The sequence below is a fragment of the Rhodnius prolixus genome, unplaced genomic scaffold, assembly GCF_049639745.1.
Source record: "Rhodnius prolixus isolate KJV_2025 unplaced genomic scaffold, Rpr scaffold_4, whole genome shotgun sequence".
Taxonomy (NCBI): Eukaryota; Metazoa; Arthropoda; class Insecta; order Hemiptera; family Reduviidae; genus Rhodnius; species Rhodnius prolixus.
This window is the reverse complement of record NW_027411614.1, coordinates 8396955-8419637: the sequence shown is the minus strand read 5'-3', so window position 1 is coordinate 8419637 and position 22683 is coordinate 8396955. Positions and strand designations below refer to the sequence as shown.

Genomic DNA, 22683 nt, shown 5'->3' with positions numbered 1-22683 from the left:
GACTAAACCTATTCCGTAAACAACGACACAAGACACAAGTTATAAAACCCTCCAAAGCTTGGGCCTTGGCGCGATGGTACAATGGGAACAGCTGATTTATTCGCTCACGTGGTTCAGTCCTTGTTCCTTGTTCCACTCTTTAAAAATGTTCCCTATCCACAATCCAAACTAACCTCTGCAATAAATAAAATGACGTCAAGGTAATATTGACGTAATGTAAACAGTGAAATGTTTGTGAACAATGACTTATGAAGCCGCAAGTGGTAGTGTAGATATTAATAGTAGTAACGACCGTAGAAACATAGACTGTAATTTAAAGAAACTTAACAAAAATTTGTTCCGGTCCGCCGGCAAAATGGTGGAGGAAATTGCTGCGACGCTCCCCGATTCTGCTTTAGAAGTGATATTTTCATATTTAGACCTGCATGATCTTAGAAATTGTTCATTAGTTTGTAAAAAGTGGTATAGTTTTTTAAATGATGAAAATAATGACGTGTGGCGATTACATTGTATTAGGAAATTAGCGGAGGAAGCGCTAAAATCTGATTTACTTTCATCAGTTCCTACGTATAAAGCAAAATTACGAGCATTTTATCATGCATGGAACCCAAATGACTGTTCTAGAAATGTTTATATTAAGCCAAATGGATTTACACTACACCGAAACCCTGTGGCTCAAAGTACGGACGCTTCCAGGGGTAAGATAGGATTTAGGCATGGGCGACACGCCTGGGAAGTGATATGGGAAGGTCCTTTAGGCACCGTAGCAGTTATCGGAATAGCTACTAAAGAAGCACCTTTACAGTGTCATGGATATGTAGCATTATTAGGATCTGATGATCAAAGTTGGGGTTGGAACTTAGTTGATAACCATCTTCTACATAATGGAGATTCTCAAGGAAATTATCCTCTTTTAAATAATGCACCAAAATATCAGGTATGGAATTTTATTTAAAATTAAATAAACTTTTCTAGAAAGTATGTTACCATAAAAAGCAAATGTACCTCGATTTCCACATTGACAATATTTTCTATGCTTCCAATGTTCGAACACGTTACTATTAGAAAATATATTAAAGAATCATTAAATAGGTAAGGAAAGTATAATTTATCGTGTAGATAAAATATTCTTTGTTTTCTGAGCATAAGGTAAATTAAGCGAAATAGGAATTTCATCTGAATCATAATTATGTACTTGTTTTTTAATTGATAGGTTTGTTTAAAGCGATTTCGTTTTTATACATATGTATGTTTATTTATTAATTCAGGAAATAATACATATTAAGCGTTTATAACTTTTGTTCGCGTTTTTATCAAAAATACATTAATATATTTAAAAAAATGTGCAATGTACCAAATTGGTTTTTACTCTCTTTTTTTGTTTTAATATAAATATTTAATTTGATTCTAAATAATATAATTTACTCAAAGAAGTGCCTTATTATGAATTGAAAATTATTTTTGTGCTGTTCAATCTTTGCAGCAAATTTTTGTTTACAATTTCTTTTAAAATTGCCAGCGTGAAAATCAAGTTATGTTTTAGTCTATTCTGTATTACCGAGTGCAGTAATGTCAGTTTATTAAAAGGTTCGAGCAGTTTCTTATAAAACTTGTAAGTCTGAATTATCAGATTATTTTTCACTTGCTATTATATACCCGTTGATTGAAATCACTTAATTCATTACTATAATTTACGATTGGTTAATTTTCTTTTATGAAATTTTAATTGGTATCAGAATTAGATGAGTAAGTGCTGGATTCCCGAGGTGATGATTGTGAGACTCATCACAGTATAAATTCCTACTTAAAAGAGACCCATTGTTACGAAACTTCAACACGATACTCAAATTAGTGCAGTCTCAGTCGAAATGTATTATTCAATTCCAATATTAACACAATAAATACATGTTTTGGGTGTCAAATACTGGCGGTTATTATTTCGAAACAAACACCATTACACCAATTTTCGGGAATATTCCAAATTTTGATAAAGGGTAATAAATAACCCTCTATCTTCTCTCTCTTCACAAACCTGAAATTCATTCTTTTTGGCCCCAGTCAACCATTCATTGATAACTTCACAATTGACCTGTGAGTACACACTAGCAATGCACTTAACGAAACTTGCTATTATGTACTAACTACCAACTAGCGCTTAAAAGAAAACTAAAAGTAATTGCTAACTGGAACACCCAAAGTAATCTGTATTACTCAAACTAAGTTTGTGATAAAGTATGAGCGTTTGAACCGAAAGTCTTATTTCGAAAATCTGTTGGCGGTAACTAAACAGAATTAATATATATTAAACAATTTAACAAAGGAAATAAAATCAAAGCAAAATTTGTTCACATTAAACGTATTTTTAAGGAAGAAAAATGGAAATTTTGATACCAATACTTTTTTCAAGACGGATTGCCTCGACATGTTTTTGTGTTGAAAATCCTGTTTCACAAATTAGGTACTCTCGCAAAATTTCTTGCAGCAAAAGATAAGATAGTAAATTTTCTTTTTTTATTTTTACAATCTCCATAGGAATACGAGCCATTTGGAGATTTGCTATCTAGAGAAGATTAATTTAATTAGCCTTCGTTTTCAGGCCATGCTTTTTTAAGGTGAACGTGGGAGTGTCCTAAAATCGCCGGTAGCACGATGGCCAAACTAGTCCTATTTTATGGAGGTGCTTCTGTTCTTAGTAGTGAACGATCGCTAGTCTGAAGGGAGCTTGTGAATCACTCCTCCTTAATCTGTTTAAAGATTTACCCGTTGCAGTTTTCAGATCTTCTTTCATCTTATGCCTCTATAATTGCTTTCTGTTATTTTCAGTACTTTTTTCCAATGAGTTTTTTTCTGGGTTGCCTTGATATGTTACATTATGATGGTCATGATCCCTTGTAATTTTACTGTTCGTTCCTTTAGTCTAAGTCTCCTGTTGAAAGTTCTATATATTTAAATATCCTACTTAGCTATCATAATGATTATTATGTGAATGTAAAATCACTGCCTGGAAATCTACAAGATAAACAGTTAGTGGTTCACATGTGGGCAGTATTGCTTTCCATTGCGGATAATATGTACCTTTGCACTGTTTAAAATGCTTAAAGTCAACCCCTACATCTCCAATACGACATAGATACGTTTTTGAAGCAAAAATAATATCTAAGTTTCTTAACAATTTTATTTTTGGGGGAAAATGATTTTGTCAAAGAAGTTAGAAAAGATTTAACCATTTTTCTGTTTTCAGGTTGGTGAACGAATTAGAGTGATTTTAGACTGTGATGATAACACGTTGTCTTTTGAAAAAAATTATGAATTCCTCGGAGTCGCATTTAGAGGTAAGTAATATAAAAGATTTTGGCCGTAATGTTAATATAGAACCGAAATTATGAATGATGAAGATAGTCTCTATGTAGAGCATTTTGTGGGCCACAACCTCACTATCATTACTAATGTTAATTGTTTTCACCATTTCCACAATTTGAAAGTTGGAAGACATAAACGCCAAAATCACCGCTCCTTGTTGCACCTCCATCCGATGCGTCTGTATAGTTATGCTTCCTATTGCTGACAGATATTCTAAAGTGTCAAATACTGATGCATATACTGTGCGGAGTAATTTTTTTATACTCAACGTAAAAAAACCTAAATTCTACTTACTTGTAGTTTTATCTTCTTCGTATGCAAGGTTCTAGGAGAGAGTTTAGTTTTAATTCTACAGTAAGTTGCGATATCTCTACCCCATAATAATTCTTATTTATATACACCCAAAAATGTAGTGTGTCTTACAAAAAAATATGCATATTTTTTACAGGTTTACCAGATAGGAAATTATATCCATCAGTGTCGGCGGTTTATGGTAACACAGAAGTGTCTATGGTTTATTTAGGCCCACCGTTAGATGGCTAACACTTAGGAGATAGACGTTTCCTTAGTATTATAACCAGTTGCTCGGGAACAGTAGCAAGTGTATGTTGGCATCTTTAAAACACCAGAAGACAGCACAGATTGCAACAGTATAGGTACTTATGTGTGTGAGTGAATTTATCCCTCCGCCCTATTTGTCAAAGCACTTCAATCTAGAAGAATATTTATATAACTTGTCAGATGTAGGCAAAATAAAAAATATATGTACGAAAAGAGAACAAAAAAAACAAAAATTCCCGAAAATTGTTTAAATTGTAAAAAAAAAAACAACACATCTGACACCTATAAGTAAGCTTAATTAAAATAATAGTTACAATAAGCTGATAGACAACTCAGCTGAACATGATACTCTTTAAATATATGCCTAAATTCCTTAGGCACTACTTGAATAGATGATTTAAATAATCACAAATATAATAAGAAATGGTTGGAACAACTTTGGAACAAAGTTAAGTGATACCCTGTTACACGATGTATTTCAACTAATAGTATTGTTTTAGCAATTAAATATATTTGATTTTACAAAAACAGATTCATTTAAAAACAATAGTAATGTTTAATTAGGCACTTTGAATCAGTTAACTTATAAATCATACTCGGGTTCCTGGTTAAAATGCCATCTGTTTAAGGACTTCTTTTTCCTTGTAATTTTATGGAAGACTGATGTTTCACTCATGTTGTAATGCATCTGCTTAAGAATGGTTCTAATTCATGTGGTAGTAATGACCTACAGTACTGATGAGCACAATATTATATGTATTGCAACATAAGTGAAACTTAAAAGCTATTAAGCTATATTTATTTATTAATCTATTTTTAATTCAACAGGCATTCAAACATTGGCTATCAAAGCAGAATTAATAGTTCTATAATTTATTATTGACTAAACCTAAACAGCTTCATTTAAAAAACAAAAAAAAGGTTTAGCGAAAATAAAAACTTTCTGATAAAATTTCTTATTTGAGAATCACAGAGAGATTCATATTTTCATACTTAATTTAAGAATTCAAGTGTATAATCTTAGCCATTTCCTTGTTCTTGTGTTTTATTATTATTATTATTTAAGTTAACGAATATACCCACCATTATTAGAAGAATGTTATAAGTGATTTTTTTTTATTTTAAATTTTCACTAGTAGTCAAAACTTGTATGTGGTTACAACATGCAAGTAGAGTTACCCTTATTGTTTTGTCTTCCGTAAGAAATACAAATTTTATTTAAAGTCATTCCAATTATTATTTTACTTTATATAATCGTTTATTATTTTATGACAATAATTGAAATTTTGCATTTTTATTTGCACCGTAAAAATTGAATGTGCAATAAGTGATATATTATCTAAGTCATTTTGGGATATTTTATTCTTTTTAAATGGATCTTTCAGATGTTTGCTTAAAAGTAAAGAATGACGAGATATTCTTGTCATTATCTTATTTACATATTTTTAATAATCCTTGCTCATTGGCTGCATTTGAAGGAATTCTAAATTTCGTTAATTAGTCAAATTGCTATTCGGTTAATTTATTCGGTTTAAGTATCTTTAATTTTATTAATAATACTTTTATTTGTTCACCACCATTATAATTTCGAATGCAGAAAATTCTTTGGAAAGAAACAACTACAAAATATTTTTGAATTCTTAAAATTATTTTATAACTCAAGAAAAGAAATTCTCGATTTTTAAACAGGCAAAAAAAAATCAAAAAATATTTGAAAAAGAATAAAATTGTATATGTTGTTGAGGTACAAAATAAAAAAAAAATGTACATATTCTATACATAGATATACATAATGTATATATTTTGATAAAAGAAAGTAAGTCAAAACAAGTAATACAAAGAAAAATTCATTTTTTAACAAATTTTCTTGTGTAAAAATACTTTTATCATTGTAAGTGTTATTTATATAATAGTAGCTCCATTAAATATTAAAAATTATAATTATAAAGCGAAAAAAAATCTCTAGTCATAAATTGTAATACTCAAGCAACAACAATAATTCAGGTGTTTCCAACCTAATGGTCTGGATCCACTAACGTCGATATAAACGAAGAGTTTCTTTAGAGGTCAATAATGAGAAAGTCATAAACTTAAAGTACTTGTTTTATGTACTTCAGGATCTCGTACAGGCTTGTAAAACTAGAATTTAATGGAAGAATCAGAATGTATTATTGGATATTATTAATACTTACTGCATTGTAGCTAAAATGTAGTTATTCTACTTTATTCTTATTTGTTTGATAATTTATCTAAAAATGAAATGCGAAAGTCGGGAAAACATTTAGAACAAATTCCTTCATGTTGCATACAAATTTTCGTATACAAATCTGGTGTGTATGTTTTTTTACACATTTATTTTATTATTATTATTATTATTAATAAATAGCAACGTATCTACGAGATAAGTCCATGGGATCCAGGAATCCCCTTCAGAATTTTATTTGATCCTGAAGTACAATGTATATCAACCTACGCATTTTTTCCAAAAGTGGACGCCTGAAGAAGGTTAGGAACCCCTTGATTTCAATCGATCATTATTAAAAAATAAAACAAAAAACACTGCAATATAATAGCAGTCTAATTCTAATTTCATCATTACGAGTAAAGTAATAATTATACCTACTTTTGTTTCCTTTCTCTATTTATGAATTGAAGAATATTATTGTGATGGCAAATTAAGAATAATCAATTTGAAAATGTTAAGAAAATTACATTAAGTATGGGTACAAGGAGTTTTAATTTTGAGTTTCTTTAAAAAAACACCTATTATAATTAATAATAAAGTTCATAACCTTCATTCGTGATGGGTATGTTTCAATTTCGTGCTCTGTTTAATATTATTGTAAATTTCCAGAGAACAGCTAAATCTGGGAATTCAAGATTGAACTCTGGTTATTGTAGAGCCAGGGAATCGCAGATATCGTGCATAAAAAGGTGGCGGCGGCGGCAAAAGACCTCATTGGCGATCAAGAAAACTTATTTTAAAAAAAAAGTAATCAAGATAGATTTTCATCAGTTTTTGGCAAGTTGCACATTTATAACTTTTTAATATTTCTCTATCTTATTAAAATTCTCTTAATTAATGACTAAAGTTGTTTTTAAGATTGTTGAAACTCTTTTGTCAGAACTATGATATTTTCAATACTAATTTCGAAAGAAAATTAATTTTTGAAAGATGATTGTGGTGTTTTGCCAATTATAGAAGGGACGGCATGAACAAATTAGCGAGCATTAAAAAAAAAAAAGTTTAAATACATGACAGTGGGAATAGTAAATTGATCATTTATTTTCAATTAAAAAGAAAAAAAGGTTGTGGGCAAAAAAAAAAAAACTAATTTCCTGAATTTCGAATATGTTCACACATAGGACTTTCTGTAGTTCCAAACTTTAAATTTAAACATTTTATTCGAACTCGAAATTCCAAAAAATATTTAACTATGAACACACCATTATACAGTTCATAGAATCGTTCATTGCACTGAAGTGACAATGAAAGTCCGCCTCAAAACATCCCTTACAGAACTGCCCAAAACGTATTAACACTAAAAAGTTATACATCTATGTACAAGAAATTTTGGTACGAAGGCTTAAAGAAAGCAATATATCTACTCGAATAAGTGGTACTCGGTTGAGAGATTTTGTTCGCTGCTAAGTATCAATTGAGACTTAGCAATTGTTACTAGTACAATAGTTACTTAACTATTGTAACTGAAACTTCTGACGCAACAGACCTTAAAACGGATATTTCCGTTAAAAAACATTTTCTAAAATTCGGTACAATCTAATACTTTCCTTTTCGTGTTAGAATCAGTAAAATTGGCTATCTATCCTGACTTTTAATTTTAACAAAAGAACTAACATTAGTAAGAAAAAGATTGCTAGAGTTTACTGATTAAATTTAGAAAATTAGTCTTAGTCCAATTTTTTTATCGAGTATACTTTATTTTTTTTTCATTTTGCAGATTTGAAAGGAAAAAAAAAATAGGATCGACAAGTAACAAAAACTTCAATTTTAAACTCTTCCACATTAACACCTTAAACTCACGTATTTTCAGCTTGACTTTTGAAACAGAAAAATTGCATCTTGAATATTTCAAGAAATTAGACAGGTTATTGCATGAAAAAAAGCACCGATCTAGTGGGAGATGAAGTTCAGAATTTGAAATTTATTACATTTTATTTTAAGCTTTTATTTTAAACTATCCTTTTCATAATTTGCAAAAAAATAAATCAGATAATTTTCATCTTAAGTAAAAAAATTTAATTAAATTTGATTAGCAAAATTTTAGCTTTAATTTTCTAGGAGTTGAGCATTTTATTGCAAATGAATAGATTAATGAGTCGATTATGGATATTGAAGATAATTTTATATTAATAATTAAATAATAATATTTTTAAGAAAATACAACGTGGGACAAGGGAAAAGATTCCGTACGTGACGGATTGCTAAATTTAGTTCAATTAAATTAATTTAGTATAATGCAATAATATAATCCATTAATTACTATTCTTTTTACTTCACTTTCTATTTGGTGTAACAAAAGCAAAGAAACTTTTTGATTTGCGACGTGTTTCCTACGGTGCTCATGCCTAAGGATCGATAGTATGGCTAGCTTTTATTCAGTGTAAAGCAAACTCTCTCTAGACTTTATATCTGTCAGTGAATGAATAGAAAGATAACCTTTGAAATTATCAGTTTGTGATGGACCATTCGAATTATTAATCATAAAGTTTGTAATTAACGCCATGAATAATATTTTTCAATTCACATGACAACAAAAAATTAGTACAATTTAAAGTGTCAAAAAAACATTTATTTAGTTATTGTTTTTAATATTAGGATGATATTTACAAAAGTCGATCTCATTTTTTTTATTTTTTGCTAATTATTTATTCATTTGTAAATTGTGATGTTCATTTGTATTTATTATTATTATTATTTTTTTAATATACTTCTTTTATATTGTATCGATTGAAATTTGCTATCGGTACATTTCACAAAATTAGCTGTAAAAAAAATAATCTAAAAACCAAGTTGTTATTACTCTTTTTCTTTTTTTTTTTACAAAAAAACCTTACCTAAATTTGTAACTTGTATGCGATTGTTTTGTACATCTGTCAGCAAAAGGAGCCTATATTTTCTGAAACGAGTCGTGCCTAAAGTCTTCTGCAGTTCACGGCTTGCCTGCTATAGTTTCGACAGATTACCCCAGAGCTTAGCTGCTCCGGGAGAAAGTTGTAGATTATCCCAAGTTTGAGTCCCTTAAGGGGAGATGCTGCCCTTTGCCTAGTCAGTATGTTGGTTATGTCATTTCCTTGGTTACGAACCAACTCCTTGGATTGTTTTCAATCAATCTGTAAATAAAAAGTAAGAGTTGGCTAGGTGTTCTCAGATCATTGGATAAACCCCTTTACATATCATTGGATATGCGCATTCGTCTTTAATGTTATTATAATAATACTTGGACAAAAACGCTACACAGGCTATTTGAAATGAAGCAACCGTCTCGGTATCACATGCCGAACAGTCAGTCAGGAATGTAATGGCGGCCATTAAAACAGATATGTTACAAGTGGTCTCCTTTTAAGCTAAAATCGAGGATTCTACCCTATTAAGTGTTTTAGACTTTTCGTCCGATTGATGTGCTGTCGAATGGCTGTTACTAAAGTCGAACTATTAATCGGGGGGTCTATGAAAATTTTGTTTTATACGTTACTGCTTAGAGACAACACACTACCATAAAAACCTAGCAAGCTTAAAATACTGATGCTTGGAGGGGAGCATAAGTTCAATTTTTTAGAAGGCACTAACATTCGTTAATGACAAAATATTTTTTAGTAAAATGAATGTTAAAAAAAAAATTATGTAAAAAATGCAGAATGATCCGTATGCAGGTGGACTCTGTTATGGTTACCATGAGACACTGGACTCGTTCCGTGGAACCTGAGTTGATAGCGTGCATTTCTATTGCCTACTGTCGGTGAACGATTAGAAGAACCCAGTTCAGACTCAAAAGGATATAAATTTTAACGAGTTTTGCTTCGGTGTCGCTATGCGGTTATGCTACATCGGCCCTGCTCCTACGCCACTGTAAATTTAATCAATAATACCACTCATTACGAGCCATTTAGGTCCCTCACCGTAGAACTCTTTTGAACCAACTTCACAAAACATTAAAAGTAGTCAAGGCTTGAGCTCTTCATCGTCCCTTCCTGTATGTTTAAATACTATTTTGATGAATTCTATAGGAAATAAAAGTTAACTCCGTTCAAATCAATGTTTATATAAATGCAGAAAATGCGTACATAATTACGTATGAGAGAGATAACATAGCTAGTCTCCATTTATTAGTTAACAGCAGAAAATAAGACAGGCTGTTTCATAAGAAATTCAAATCAAGTTGTAATTGTGAGAATTCTTCTAAGAATGAAATAAAAGAAACACATGAATGAAATTAGAAATTAATAACGACAGCAGTCGATGCGCAAAAAAAAAGAAAAAATTATTGACAGTAATTGATAATAATGATAATAAAAGTACAAATATTGACAATAAAAGTGGGCTCTTTAAAATACAAATTATTAGAGATTAAATTTTGGTAAAAATTAAAGTTGTTATTAAAATTACAACTTAAACCATTGTTTTGATATGTTGAAGATCTTTTACTGCTATTTAAAACAAATAAACAAGGACAAATACACTAAATGAAATTGCATCCACTACTGAATATGTCTGTAAATACAAAATTTTTACAGAAAGTAAAATAAAGTGAAAATGGCAATAGTAGTGTGAACTAACATTCGATTATTGATTTTTTTTAAAGGATGATTATTCTTTGTTTCTACTACTGCAATTACAAAAAGCATCATATTTCACTAGCCTTTTGCCAACACTATATTTAAAAAAAGTTGAGAAAAAAATGACTGCATTATTTTAATGTTTGTTTTTCCAATTACATTAGATTCTTTATTTAAAAATTACTATCACCCAAATAACTATCTACCATATTTAATAGTTTTGTTCTTTTTTTTTTTTTTTATTACATATTGTCCACTAATTAAGTTTACTAGTTATAAAGAGTTACGTTTGAATATCACCAGCACAATGTGGTATGAAAACAAATTAGCCCACTTGAAAACAGATTTAGTCCAGGACCTAGGATTTTGTATTTTTTAATGTTTGTTCCAACATTTTCCGATAGCTGGTGCAAACTGATTTTTGATTAATTTGATATAGATACATTTTTAAAAAAATTAAAACTACATCTAGAATTTCGTGGAACCTAACAACTAAATACGAACAACTTTTGTCTTTGCTGTCACTGTGCATGCTCTGAACAATTACAAACCAGTCACAATCTTTGTTGGAACAAACGGATTCTTATTAGTTTTAATACTTAGTGGATATAAATAAAAAATATTAAAATAAGAATTGAAATCAGTAGAAAATATTTTCCATACATCTTTTTCAACATAGAACAATGGGTTTAAAAAGAAAAAAAAAAACTTTCCAAACAAATGATGCTACACTTAAAAACAGAATTAGTAAATTGTAAAACAATAATAATTATGAACTGTGGCAATTAAAACTCTGATATGAACATTTCTGACTTTATTTCTTATAGGAGTGATCAGGATTAGATACTCCATTTGCCAAAAAATAATGGGTCACATTGGGTATGGAACTCTCTCAATCTTTTGCGTTATCTAATGACTAAAGAATACTTTTGCCGTAAGGTAATGTATTAGGTCAGTGGTTTTATGCTTTCTACAAAGTATTGTCACTTTTACCTAACGTTGAATTTAAATGGATTATAAATAATGCGCTTCCTATGACATTACATATTTCTATAAATCATAATTAAAACTTTTTCCTTGAAAGTATGATTTACAAAGTTTTCAATTTGTCTTGCATTTATAAATAACATGAGTTTGAACAGAAGTAAATTGTTGATAAAAATATTAATTCCAAAAGTTTAATTTTTTGCATCTACAATAAATACTACGTCTAAATACTTTTACAGTATGGGTATTGCATATCTGAGCCTCTTTCTCAGATTTAAGATCCTTGAAAAGAGTAGAACAATTCGGAGATTCAGAAGGGTACCTAGAGCCTGTAACCTTTGATGTTATTAAGTTTTGCAAGGATGACTGGGTATACCAAAGAATTAGCAGAAAAGCAGAAAACTAAATACGGAGACCTGAGGTCGCTCTAGACCTTTTGAATTTGACAAGAGTAAGAGAAGAATCTAATTGGAAGGGGTGGTGAGAGAACTGGCAGGTGAAGCATCAAGGAGGTGAAAAAAATACAGACAAAAAATAAAAATAATAAGAAGCGCTATTGACCATAACTGCTGATGGATGTTCCACGTGCCTCCCCAATTAACAATCCGAAGAAGTAGTCTACATTTACATACATTTTTTTAATATAAGTTTAGGTAAATATTGACACCTCTTTCAAAAGTTGCTGGCATACATCCAAAATAAAATCACTTCATCCTCAGCTAAATTAATATAATCCAAAGCAATATTTGATATTTTTATCAGTATGATTTTTACATCTTTCTAGGAATTAACTTTGTTTAGTGACGTCTGAGGAAATGTGAGTAAACTGCCACAGAACATGGTAACTAATAGTTAAATTTGCTGTCCTAGCATTGGATACAAAGGGCACTGTATCATAATGTCTAACTCTAGAGAAAATAATAAAAGAAAGTACAAGATAATTAAAAATGTTTAGCTAAAATGCAATTCTACTAATTATAAAGTATTGTTATTCATTAAAATTCACTTTCTAATTTCGCCAAACAAAAATAACGTTAAATTGCGATTAAAGTTTTACACTTCAAATATATATAGAATATACACAATTAATTTGATTTTTGATTTTTTATTTTTTTGTTCACAGTCGTTTGAAAATTAGAAATTAAAAACTTCAACGTGTATAAAGAAAATTATTATTATTTTATAAGATCAAGGCACCTCAAAAAATTTTACAGCAGTTCAATTTAAAATAAATATTTCAAGAGTTAATAATATAGGGTGGATCAAACAAAAATAGTTCAGACAAAGATTTTGGAGTGTTTGTGACATTACATAGATTAATAAAGAGAAACTATAACAGGTGGAACGAAACATCATTAGTTGAATAATAAGAAATAAAAGGAATCTGAATGATCCTCGCAACAGTGTGAGCTACTATTTTACATTCTTTTCCTTTAAAACAAAACAAGAGTTATAAAGGAAATTATAAATAAAACTTCATTCAGGCAGATCAAGTTACAGACCAATATTTAATCCTATTTCAAAACTGTGCCTCATTTCCCTATAATGTAGTAAATATTATATGGGAATGCAAGCTAGTTCCTTTTCAGAAAATCTTGACAAATCTGCGCACAAATCTACCACACCTACAAGCCCCACCTTTCCAAGTTAACATAGTCCCTCTTATGTCCAAACCCCTGTTGTTGTAACAATGTTAACAAACGGGAGTTTGGACATAAGAGGAATTGTTAATTCATAATTTTTTGTTATTACTATTATGACAGCACCTCAGTTTCTTTAAAATATTGTTTGGATTTTCATAAAATAATAAAAAATTATTTGTAACCATTTTTCTTTTCTTAAGAAGGTTAAAAAAGAAGAATACTCTCGTATTTTTTCGGAGTAAAGTTGATCCATTCTTTTTCTCTTTCACATCATGAGTATGATTAGTGGTCCCATAGAGGTTTAAAATTTTTTTAGAAATTTCTTAAGTATGAGGTTGAAACATGTTTAAAATTGAAAATTTGACCCCTCTGATATTATATAGAACATAATAAGTAATTCTAATAAAACTAATAATTAGACGTTTAACAATTCAAACATAAGAAGACGTTTTACACATAGTTTACATGCACATTCAAGACTTTTTGGTCAGGAACGTTTTCTCTTCGAAGAGAAAGTATTTAAAGAAAAATAAAACAAAAAGAGAATACAGGGACGCTAATGACCAGGGCAGGCGATGAGAAAAAATAAAATAAATAAAGAATATACAACCAGACCAATTTCACAAGTATTAAACTGTTCAATAAAAAATTGCTGGAATACACTGAAAACATACTGAAGCTTTTTTCAATACCAATCCATGTATAAACATGCGTAGAAATTCATTTCATGTTTAACATGTTTCTTCAGTTTAGATGCATCAAGAAACAGAGATACATACTTTTAAAAATTTAATCTGATATTTGTATACCTCAAGGAGCAATTTTAAAACTAAGGATTAATTAAAGACAAATTAAGGTGCGTATGATTAAGTTCGGATATTAAGTATTTTAGAATAAATAAAAAAAAAAATGGCAAGGAATCTGATATCACAAACATTCTCACATTATTTTAATGGCATTCTGAATCACACCACCCTATATATAGAAATAATATATTAAGTAATTAAGTTACATGGTCCTACAAGACTTCTATTGTTCAATATGTATATATTTAAATATTTATCGTTAACTTTAACTGGGCTTTGTTGCTGTTAAATTGGTCAAAAAAGCATTTATTATATTAAGCTGCTATGGATAAAATTTTTGTTTATTTTTTAATATATATATTTATGTGTATTATATGATATGGGATTAAATGACTAGTTTTTATTTAGGCATTACAACATTTAAATAATTTTAACTACTAACATTCCCCCCCTTAAACTATTAATATATGTGTGTTATACTATATTTGCTAATTTTTTAGTGAGACAATTCTTGTTGCTTCAGTACTCAATGTTAAATAAATGAAAACAAAGGCCGCCAATTTTAAATACGGAAGAACTTTTATATTATTCAGGTTTTATAAAGGTTTCGTGTAAAAAATTCCAATGCAAATGTGGAAATTTAGAATTTTCTAAAAAGTTCTATCATTTAGTGAAAATCAAAAAGAACGACCAGAAATTCGTACTTCTTAGTAAAACAATAAATTCTGTTTAAGGTCAATAATTTTTTCAAAGATTCTGAGGCCATAAAAAAGCTCAACTATCAGTGTTCTTTTTTTTTTTGCTTTTGTGAGAGTAAATTTAGCCTCCAGGATATGGTGCTTTGATAGCATGTTTCAGTGGAACTGATCAATTTAATTTCAATAATGTTTGGGCAACTTAGTAAAGTTTTAGATAGTTGCTTTAACATATGTTTCAGAAATATCAATTTTGTCTAGTCTCAAAATAGGAAAACATTGTACCAAATAAGACGACGCGATTAGAAAGAGGCGTCATTTATTTTATGCCCCAAATAATCTATTTTTTTAAACTCACTTTAACCTGAAGTCCCAAATATAGCGACTTTTTTTTTTTTTTTTCATGTAACAGTAAAATCCAACAACTTCAGATATTTTCATCCATTATGAAGAAAGTCTACACATTGAATACTGAAACTCTTCAATGGTTGGCTGAATAAAAAAGAAAATTGATTCCTTTCCATCCAATGAAGTTGTATATTAGAACAAGGGCTAAAAATCCAACTTATTCATCAGTCTACAAACTTATTTTTGTAATTTCATTGCTCGATAACATTATCAATGTTATTTCCAATATTAAATTATATTAATCAAATAAACAGAACTTATTTTATCGTTCTTCCTTTCACAATCGTAATGAAAATGTTATTGTCAAAGTAGAAAACTTTCAATACCTTAAAAAAAATATTTAATAATTACTAAGAGAAAATAGGTTCCTTTTGGGGGGAACAAAACCTATTCTTGAAATTTTACACTTTTGCCAGAGTAACAAGCGATAATTTTTTTCAATATGCTAGTAAAAACTTATTTAATAAGAAACAAGTATAATATACATCTTATTTCCCACCCTCTCTTACAACTGTAAGTTTTGGACAATAATTATGAAAAATTAACATTAAATACAAAAACTAAGTACTTGGAACGCAACCATTTATAAGTTCGCTAGAAGTAGTACATAATCAAAACCGTCAGAGGGTTTACTTAATTATAAGTTCACAATTATATCAAAGTTTACAATTCGCCATATATTTACAACTTTAGATCAAATCAGCATTTCTTTCCGAGTATGGTTGTTTTCCATCAATCATCTACAGGCTAGACTAAGGATGAAAATAACTGCTTCACACTTCTTTTTTCTTTTTTTTTTATTCGAGATATACATAAAAAAAGGCATGACCGAATGAAAAAAAAAAAAATCCACAGAAAATATCAGATTTTAAACGATTGTCCATCAGATGATTTACCTATCAAAAGTTTCAGAATAAGTTCCTGGTCTAGCTTTGCGCCTTTTCTTCTATGGGGGATGAAGATTATTTCGCGAATAATTATAAAGGCACATTTTTTGTAATAATCCAATTCCATTGAACAGTAAAAACTGCTTTCATAGTACAATCACTATCTGAATCGGGAGGTAGTTATAGAAATAACCTTTCACTTACATTCAAAGTACTAGGCCAACACTCTGAGCAAGAATTACTTAAAACCCAAGCTTTGGCAGGGATATGCTTGTCATGTATGACAGTATAATAAACTTCACTTAAATAGTCCACACTCTGAACACTCTTCTTTCATATTTCTATCATTATCACGCTGAAAATTTGGTAAGAACGAGATTTGAATGGGATAGGTTATGTTTTTTTAAATATACTGATCCTTGCCTACATTGCATCAAATTTCATCAGGGCAGAGTTTAATCGAGTTTTGCTTCTCTACTTGGTAGTCACAGGAAAAAGTTTACATTTATGATGCCAACCAAAACAGACTGAAATATTTAGATAAAAGTGCTATCGCTACTAAAATTGCATTTACCAACAACACTTTATGCCTAAATTTCTGGATATCCCCTAGAATTAATACTTCAAATAGACTATGTATACAAATTAAGAACACTCCTAAAAAATATTTCTCATTCAATAATTAAAAAACAAAAAAAGAAAAACATTGTAAGTAATACATGCTGTTGGGTAACCAAGTAGTTCTCAGAGATTTTACAAGCGTTACATTCCTTCTTCAGTCATAAATATGAAATAAGGCGGAAGAAACACAAAAAATCATGTTAAGCACACTTTTGAAAGAAAGAGCGGAAGTAATAGGTAGTAACATTCCTTTTTATGAAGACGAGTGAATTAGGGAGAGAGAGAGCGTAAGTGGGAGAGAGTGAGAACTACAAAGTTAGAGAAAAGGAAATACTTGGGACTCTCTCTTCTTAGAAAATGTAGGAAAATTATAGTTAAGTTTTTTTTAAGGTAATAATGATATGTTGTCAATAAGATAAATGTAGGAAAACAATTTTTAATACTCTTGTCTTTTATTTTTTTTAGGCCTCATGCCAAGTCATAAATCTTATTCTGATTGGAAAACACAAAATTTATTATTTTTCTACTTTTGACTAATTGCGCTCATTTGTCTTTATTTATTTTGAATAAATATTTTTTTAAAAAAAGTAGAAAAATTTGTGGGAAGATTAAAATGTACATTTTTTTCAATTTAAGAACTTTCCTACTATATGGACGTTAATATAGTTTCTTCCTAAACACTTTTAACGCTCGCGACATACAATGAACATGTGTATGTTGAATACTAATTTTTTAATATTGAAGTTGATTACAAAACCAAAAATTTATTTTTAGAAACTAATATTAAACACTAATAGCATAAATTCAGAAAAAGAAATGAGTAAAAATCTATACTAACAACTACTGGAGGGCATCAATAATAGTTTATTTCTTTAATTTAGTTATATTTTTTTAATGCAAAATTTATCATGAGCAGCCAGTTGTTCAAGAGATTAGGTAATTTATTAAAACGTTTACTTATTTAGAAAGAATTATTTTCAAAATTTTTATTTTTTTAAAGGACTTAACATCTAATTCATAACTATTACTGCATTACACTAGTTTTTCGTTTATTTATTTTATTTTTTTAAGAGAAGGAGGCATTAGGAAAAAAGGAACTTACTTGAAAATATTCCTTTCGCTTTTCTGAAATAGATAAATAAACATAATAATCCGCTTTAATGTGGTTGTGATTTAAATTATCCAACTACAATCAAATATTTTAAGAATAATTTGTCTTATTAAATCTAAACCTACGTTGATATAGCGTTCTGGATAAATATTTTTAATGTATCTATATTATTTATATTTAAATAATATATAATATTTAAATTAAGTGAGCATTTGTAATAATTTTAACTAATAATTTCTTTTATAAAAAAAGAAATTAATAAAATATCGTTTTTACTATTACAAGATGTTTTCAATGTAAAGTAAGTTAAATAAACTGGAATGTTTTTGGAACAAAAAACATTTAAAACTTGTGTCTGTCTACTGGATGGCTGATATCAAAGATGAACTTCCAATCTCTAAAAAACAAAATTAGTTGAGTTTAATAAAAAATATTGGGTAATTCTTAATCAAGTGAGAATACACGTTAAAACTTAGTCAACATAGTTAAAACAAAAGAATGTTATTCTTGTAAAAAATAGTTTGCAATTTCTAACTAAAATGAGATGAAAGGATACCTAGGAAGGAGTGAATATGAAAATATTGAAATTTGTAATTTTACAGCTATAATTTTCATATTAAATCCATACTAAACTTTAATATTAATGGCTAGATTTGCACTACGTTAATTAAAGATTTAAAGCAGGTTCTAATGAACAATTTTAAAATACAATATCATTTCCTCGTTAAATTTTTAGAATTTTAATTACTAAACTTGGGTGAACAGACAAGCATGAGCACATTTGTAAATTTGTGTCAGAAGATTTTTTGACCAGATCATGTCCCATTATTTTTTAATTTATATCATATACATTTGAACTCTAATGCAGCGTATATTATATGTTACATGTGTATATATGTAAAAATTTCAGTTATTGCTTTTTACCAAAATCGTATCTATATGCGCGATGAAATTGTTGCTGATTTGTGGTTTTGAAATCAAATCTTTTCCACATAGAATTTATTAATAAAAATAATCATGCATTTAAATTTAATATAAAACAAGATTTACCTGTGTTATAAGTTCAGATTCTTAAGTTATTCCTTCTTAATTCAACAGATCAATGATATTTGTTCTCCTTTCGGTAAGAAATCGCCTTTGCCTGCATTCGTGTGCCAAGAAACGCGAACAATTTGCTCAACAATGGGCACAAAAATGCTTGATGCGCTGTAGCTATCGGTCTATACCATAGTCCATCAAATGGATCTCTTATTGCAGGGCAAAGCATGTGATTTAGATTTACCTGAGCCGGCTAGATTAAAAAAAAAAAAAAAATACATTAAAAATTTATCTGAATTTTTATTATTTTAATAGTAAATAAATTTCTTAAAAAATATAAATAAATAAACATTTTTGACTTTTGATACCCTCATTACTTTTCAAGGAAATAATGAAATATTCAAAATACATAAGTGATTATTTTACAACTCTGGATAGTCACCCTCTTTTATTAAAAAAAAATGAATAGACGGCGGAGTATTTAATTAAACTTTAATAACATAATTAACATAGCGTGTCTTTTTAATTGCTCTCTCATTTCCCTTGGTTATCTGTCATTAATAATGAATGCCATTAATGCACCACCATTGAAATTTGATTATCTTCTAAAAGGCCTCTTAAACACATTACAGATGAGTAAAAAATTGGATAAAATACCAAATCTACGACTAAATTATAAGTTAACTTATGGAAATCCATAGCCTAAATTTGAATGTATCGACTTTTGCGGGAGGTTATTTTTGGGCTAGATTACGCATACAAAACCAAATCCAAGGAGACCTAAAAAATTTATATGGCTCTGTTAGGTGTAGGGTTGGATAAAAATACAATATGTAAAATATGTTAGTCGAGTCTACCAGTGGGTTAACTACGAACTAGGTGCTCACATCAACTACCTCTGCAGTCGTAGAAGCTGCATACGTAGAGTATGTGTGAATGTTGAAAAAATGAGTATTGTGTTTTAAATTTCAGTTATTAGTTTAGGTTAGATTCCAACCTGCTTTGTTCAGCAGGTTATCATGTGCATCCCAGGATCAGCATGAGAAAGAGGTATTGGGAGAAACACTAATGACACCGAAGTTGATCCGAAACAAATTTAATTAAAAATTGGTTATGCTTGATAAACAATAATATTGTTCAAGTTCTGTGAGAAGCAATGGTGGTCAAAAACTAAAAACTTTTTCAATAAAATTTTCATTTTTCTTAATAGCTTGCAAAACAAAAAAAGTTTCAACATCCGGATGACCTTCTTCTATAAAACGTACGCACTTTCTGTGGGAAGTTATGTTGATATATATATGTAACTCATTAAGCGAATTCAAATTTAACTTCTACATATTGGGCTGGTGCACTCGTTCTTCCCTTGTATAAATCTTTATTTCTTGACTAGCTTGCTCAGCTGGTTAAAGAGAAGTTTGTTTTTCAATAAACTTCCACTTTTTGTTTGTTTTATTTTTTTTAACCAAGTTAATACTAGTTTAATGTGCCGGACGAAAAATAAAAATTAAGTCGAGCATTCTTTTCACGGTAGTTAAAAAAGCACAAGCTCCAATTTCTTTACTATTTGATCCACAGTGAACATGCATACATCGGTAGTTTGCAAAACACCTGTAAACGTCAGCCTGGAAGTTGGTTCTTCAAGTAATGGTGGTCCTTCAGAGACTGATGTGGCAGTACATATTTTATGAGATGGCAAGTTAATTATAGCGTAATAGGGGCATTTTGTCTAGTTGATTCATAAAGGATTTTATAAATATTATTACTATAAAAAAGGTAGCTTAGCGGCTGATTAATTTATGTACTATTATTTAAAAACGAAAAAAAGTTTACTTACGAGACCTATTCCTTGAAGAATGACGAAATGATAAAAAACCAGGATGCAGTACGATACCAAGCTCCAAGAAAAATCGTTCAATTTCTCAACTTGATACACTCCTGCAAATAGTATTAAGAAGTTAGGAAGTACTTACTTGCGTTTCTTTACAACAATGATGAAACAACTGCGCAAACATTGGTTATAAATGGCTAAATTATATACATAAATTCAAAATACAATCATGCATAGCGTATAACATCAACAATGTGGACCTTTGCAAATTTAAAACAAATCCTGCACTTTTTTTTTAATATGAACGTTTGAGTTACAAGTGTGCTCATAAAAAAAAATTTAGAAATAAAACAAGAAACTACTCCGATCATGAAATCCAATTTGATACTGGAGAAGCAAAACTTAAAACAAAAGTAATACATCAATTTCCTCTGAATAACAAAAATGAATACGAAACAGAAACAAAAATTACAGTCTTTTTGTTTATTTTTGTGTAGGAAAATGTTGTCAACCATGCTCTCAAATGTTAGAAGGAAAAAGAATCAACAACATTATCCAAAATTACTAAAAAGAACGCAGTGCCTACATTTTTGAACAGATTTACGTACCTCCAAGGTGTAATAGATATAAGGGTATTACCATCATCATAGTATGTTGTATCCAGTACAACCAGGTTTCAAATGGCAGCTTTAATAACAAATTCACCATTTTTAAGGGATAATGTACAATTTTTCAAGTGTGTTTTTTCGAAGAACATTAAAACAAAAATTAAACCATAAAATATCTAAGGTATAAAAAAGAATGCAAAATAAAGGTCTCATATTTTCTTTTGATGTTGCTTTAAACTATTGATTATTATACATAAGAGAAACTATCCAGAAATCAGGTAATGGTAAGTAATAACAATTATAACTTACATTTAGTGCATCTAATTCAGGAAATGCAAGAGCAAGCACTGCACCATTCATACAATTCATTTGAAAGCGGAATATAGCCCCTACTCTTTTGCTTGGACGAGCAGCCAACAAGTAAATCTACATCGCAATAAAATGCGTATTATTTTAGTTATCTTTATTATTTTGTTTTCCATAGGTGAAAAAACATAAGTAGCAATTCACAAACCTGTAAGGCAGTCGTTACATGGCATGGATTCAAAAGAAATATCACAGTCCGCGAAGAGAATTTAAATCCTATTTCGATTCCCCAAATCAGGCACATGGCTACAAGTAATATTCGCTTTCCTGTTGGTTCTCTTCTTTCTTGATAATCTAAATTCAATGGAGTCAAATTCCGTACACCCCATGAAAATGCCGGGCCAAAAATCAAGAGAACAAATATAGTTTCTAAGGTTCTTGCCTTCATAGTTAAAAAGTTGGCACATTCTTGACCACCGTTTCGTGGAACCGAGATGTTTACACCGTGATAAGCCCACTCCAACATTTAGAATAGTATTTTTTTCTTTCGCCTAAAAAAAATAATCATTTAATAAGCTCGAGACAAGTGGTGAGGTAAAAAAATGTAAACTGATAGAACACATTATACCTCAATAATGAAATATGATTCATTTTAATGAAATCAGTTGGAAAAGAACACAAACATTAACGAACAAAACTTCAAGATAACACGTTACGAACATTTTTGCAGATACAAATTTAATATAACAAAATTAATTGGTAGATACTCAATACTACTGCAATCAGGCTGGACAACACAAATATAAGTGACTGCACTTCAAATGAAAAAGTTAACTTTTTCTAACCATTTTACACTAAGATACTTACAGAATTTTGAAATAAAATTAAAATTTAATTTTTTAAAGTACGCCTTGAATTTTATATTTTCTTCTTTAAAATAACTTGAAATAGAAATTCCGACAGCCTAAACTTCTGACTGTTACACTCGTTAGTAATTCTCAAGATATTGAAATACATTTAAATAAT

The 22683-nt window shown here is 29.4% G+C and overlaps 2 protein-coding genes across 4 annotated transcripts; one reads left to right on the top strand and one right to left on the bottom strand.

Annotated features, from left to right (window-relative positions):
• Window positions 1–87: 87 nt before the first annotated feature.
• Fsn (F-box synaptic protein) lies at window positions 88–3983 on the top strand. The gene is made up of 3 exons (XM_074130571.1): window positions 88–937; window positions 3242–3332; window positions 3809–3983. Exons 1-3 carry the CDS (start codon window positions 242–244, stop codon window positions 3901–3903), a joined length of 882 nt encoding a protein of 293 aa, XP_073986672.1. The 5' UTR covers window positions 88–241; the 3' UTR covers window positions 3904–3983.
• A 3899-nt stretch (window positions 3984–7882) lies between these two features.
• On the bottom strand, window positions 7883–22658 carry LOC141455470 (transmembrane protein 164). Of its 3 annotated transcripts, none has more exons than XM_074130573.1 (7): window positions 22525–22658; window positions 21866–22208; window positions 21661–21777; window positions 21352–21430; window positions 20750–20850; window positions 18928–19168; window positions 7883–9276 (listed from the first exon to the last, which is right to left on the bottom strand). In XM_074130573.1, exons 2-6 carry the CDS (start codon window positions 22181–22183, stop codon window positions 18977–18979), a joined length of 807 nt encoding a protein of 268 aa, XP_073986674.1. In that variant the 5' UTR covers window positions 22184–22208; window positions 22525–22658; the 3' UTR covers window positions 7883–9276; window positions 18928–18976. The 3 variants fall into 3 exon arrangements, with proteins under 3 accessions (XP_073986674.1, XP_073986673.1, XP_073986675.1); XM_074130572.1 differs by lacking the exon at window positions 7883–9276 and adding an exon at window positions 11625–18274; XM_074130574.1 differs by lacking the exons at window positions 7883–9276; window positions 22525–22658 and adding exons at window positions 11625–18274; window positions 22286–22470.
• Window positions 22659–22683: the final 25 nt, after the last annotated feature.

Excerpts from the sequence above, each read along its gene's own strand:
- LOC141455470 (XM_074130573.1), bottom strand. The coding sequence starts at position 22,183 with ATGTTGGAGTGGGCTTATCACGGTGTAAACATCTCGGTTCCACGAAAC. Across the intron at positions 21,778-21,865 it reads ATGTAACGACTGCCTTACAG|ATTTACTTGTTGGCTGCTCG; the intron begins GTTTGTGAATTG and ends ATTGCGATGTAG. Across the intron at positions 19,169-20,749 it reads TTCTTCAAGGAATAGGTCTC|CCGGCTCAGGTAAATCTAAA; the intron begins GTAAGTAAACTT and ends TTTTTAATCTAG.
- Fsn (XM_074130571.1), top strand. The coding sequence starts at position 242 with ATGACTTATGAAGCCGCAAGTGGTAGTGTAGATATTAATAGTAGTAAC. Across the intron at positions 938-3,241 it reads ATAATGCACCAAAATATCAG|GTTGGTGAACGAATTAGAGT; the intron begins GTATGGAATTTT and ends TTCTGTTTTCAG. Across the intron at positions 3,333-3,808 it reads CCTCGGAGTCGCATTTAGAG|GTTTACCAGATAGGAAATTA; the intron begins GTAAGTAATATA and ends TATTTTTTACAG.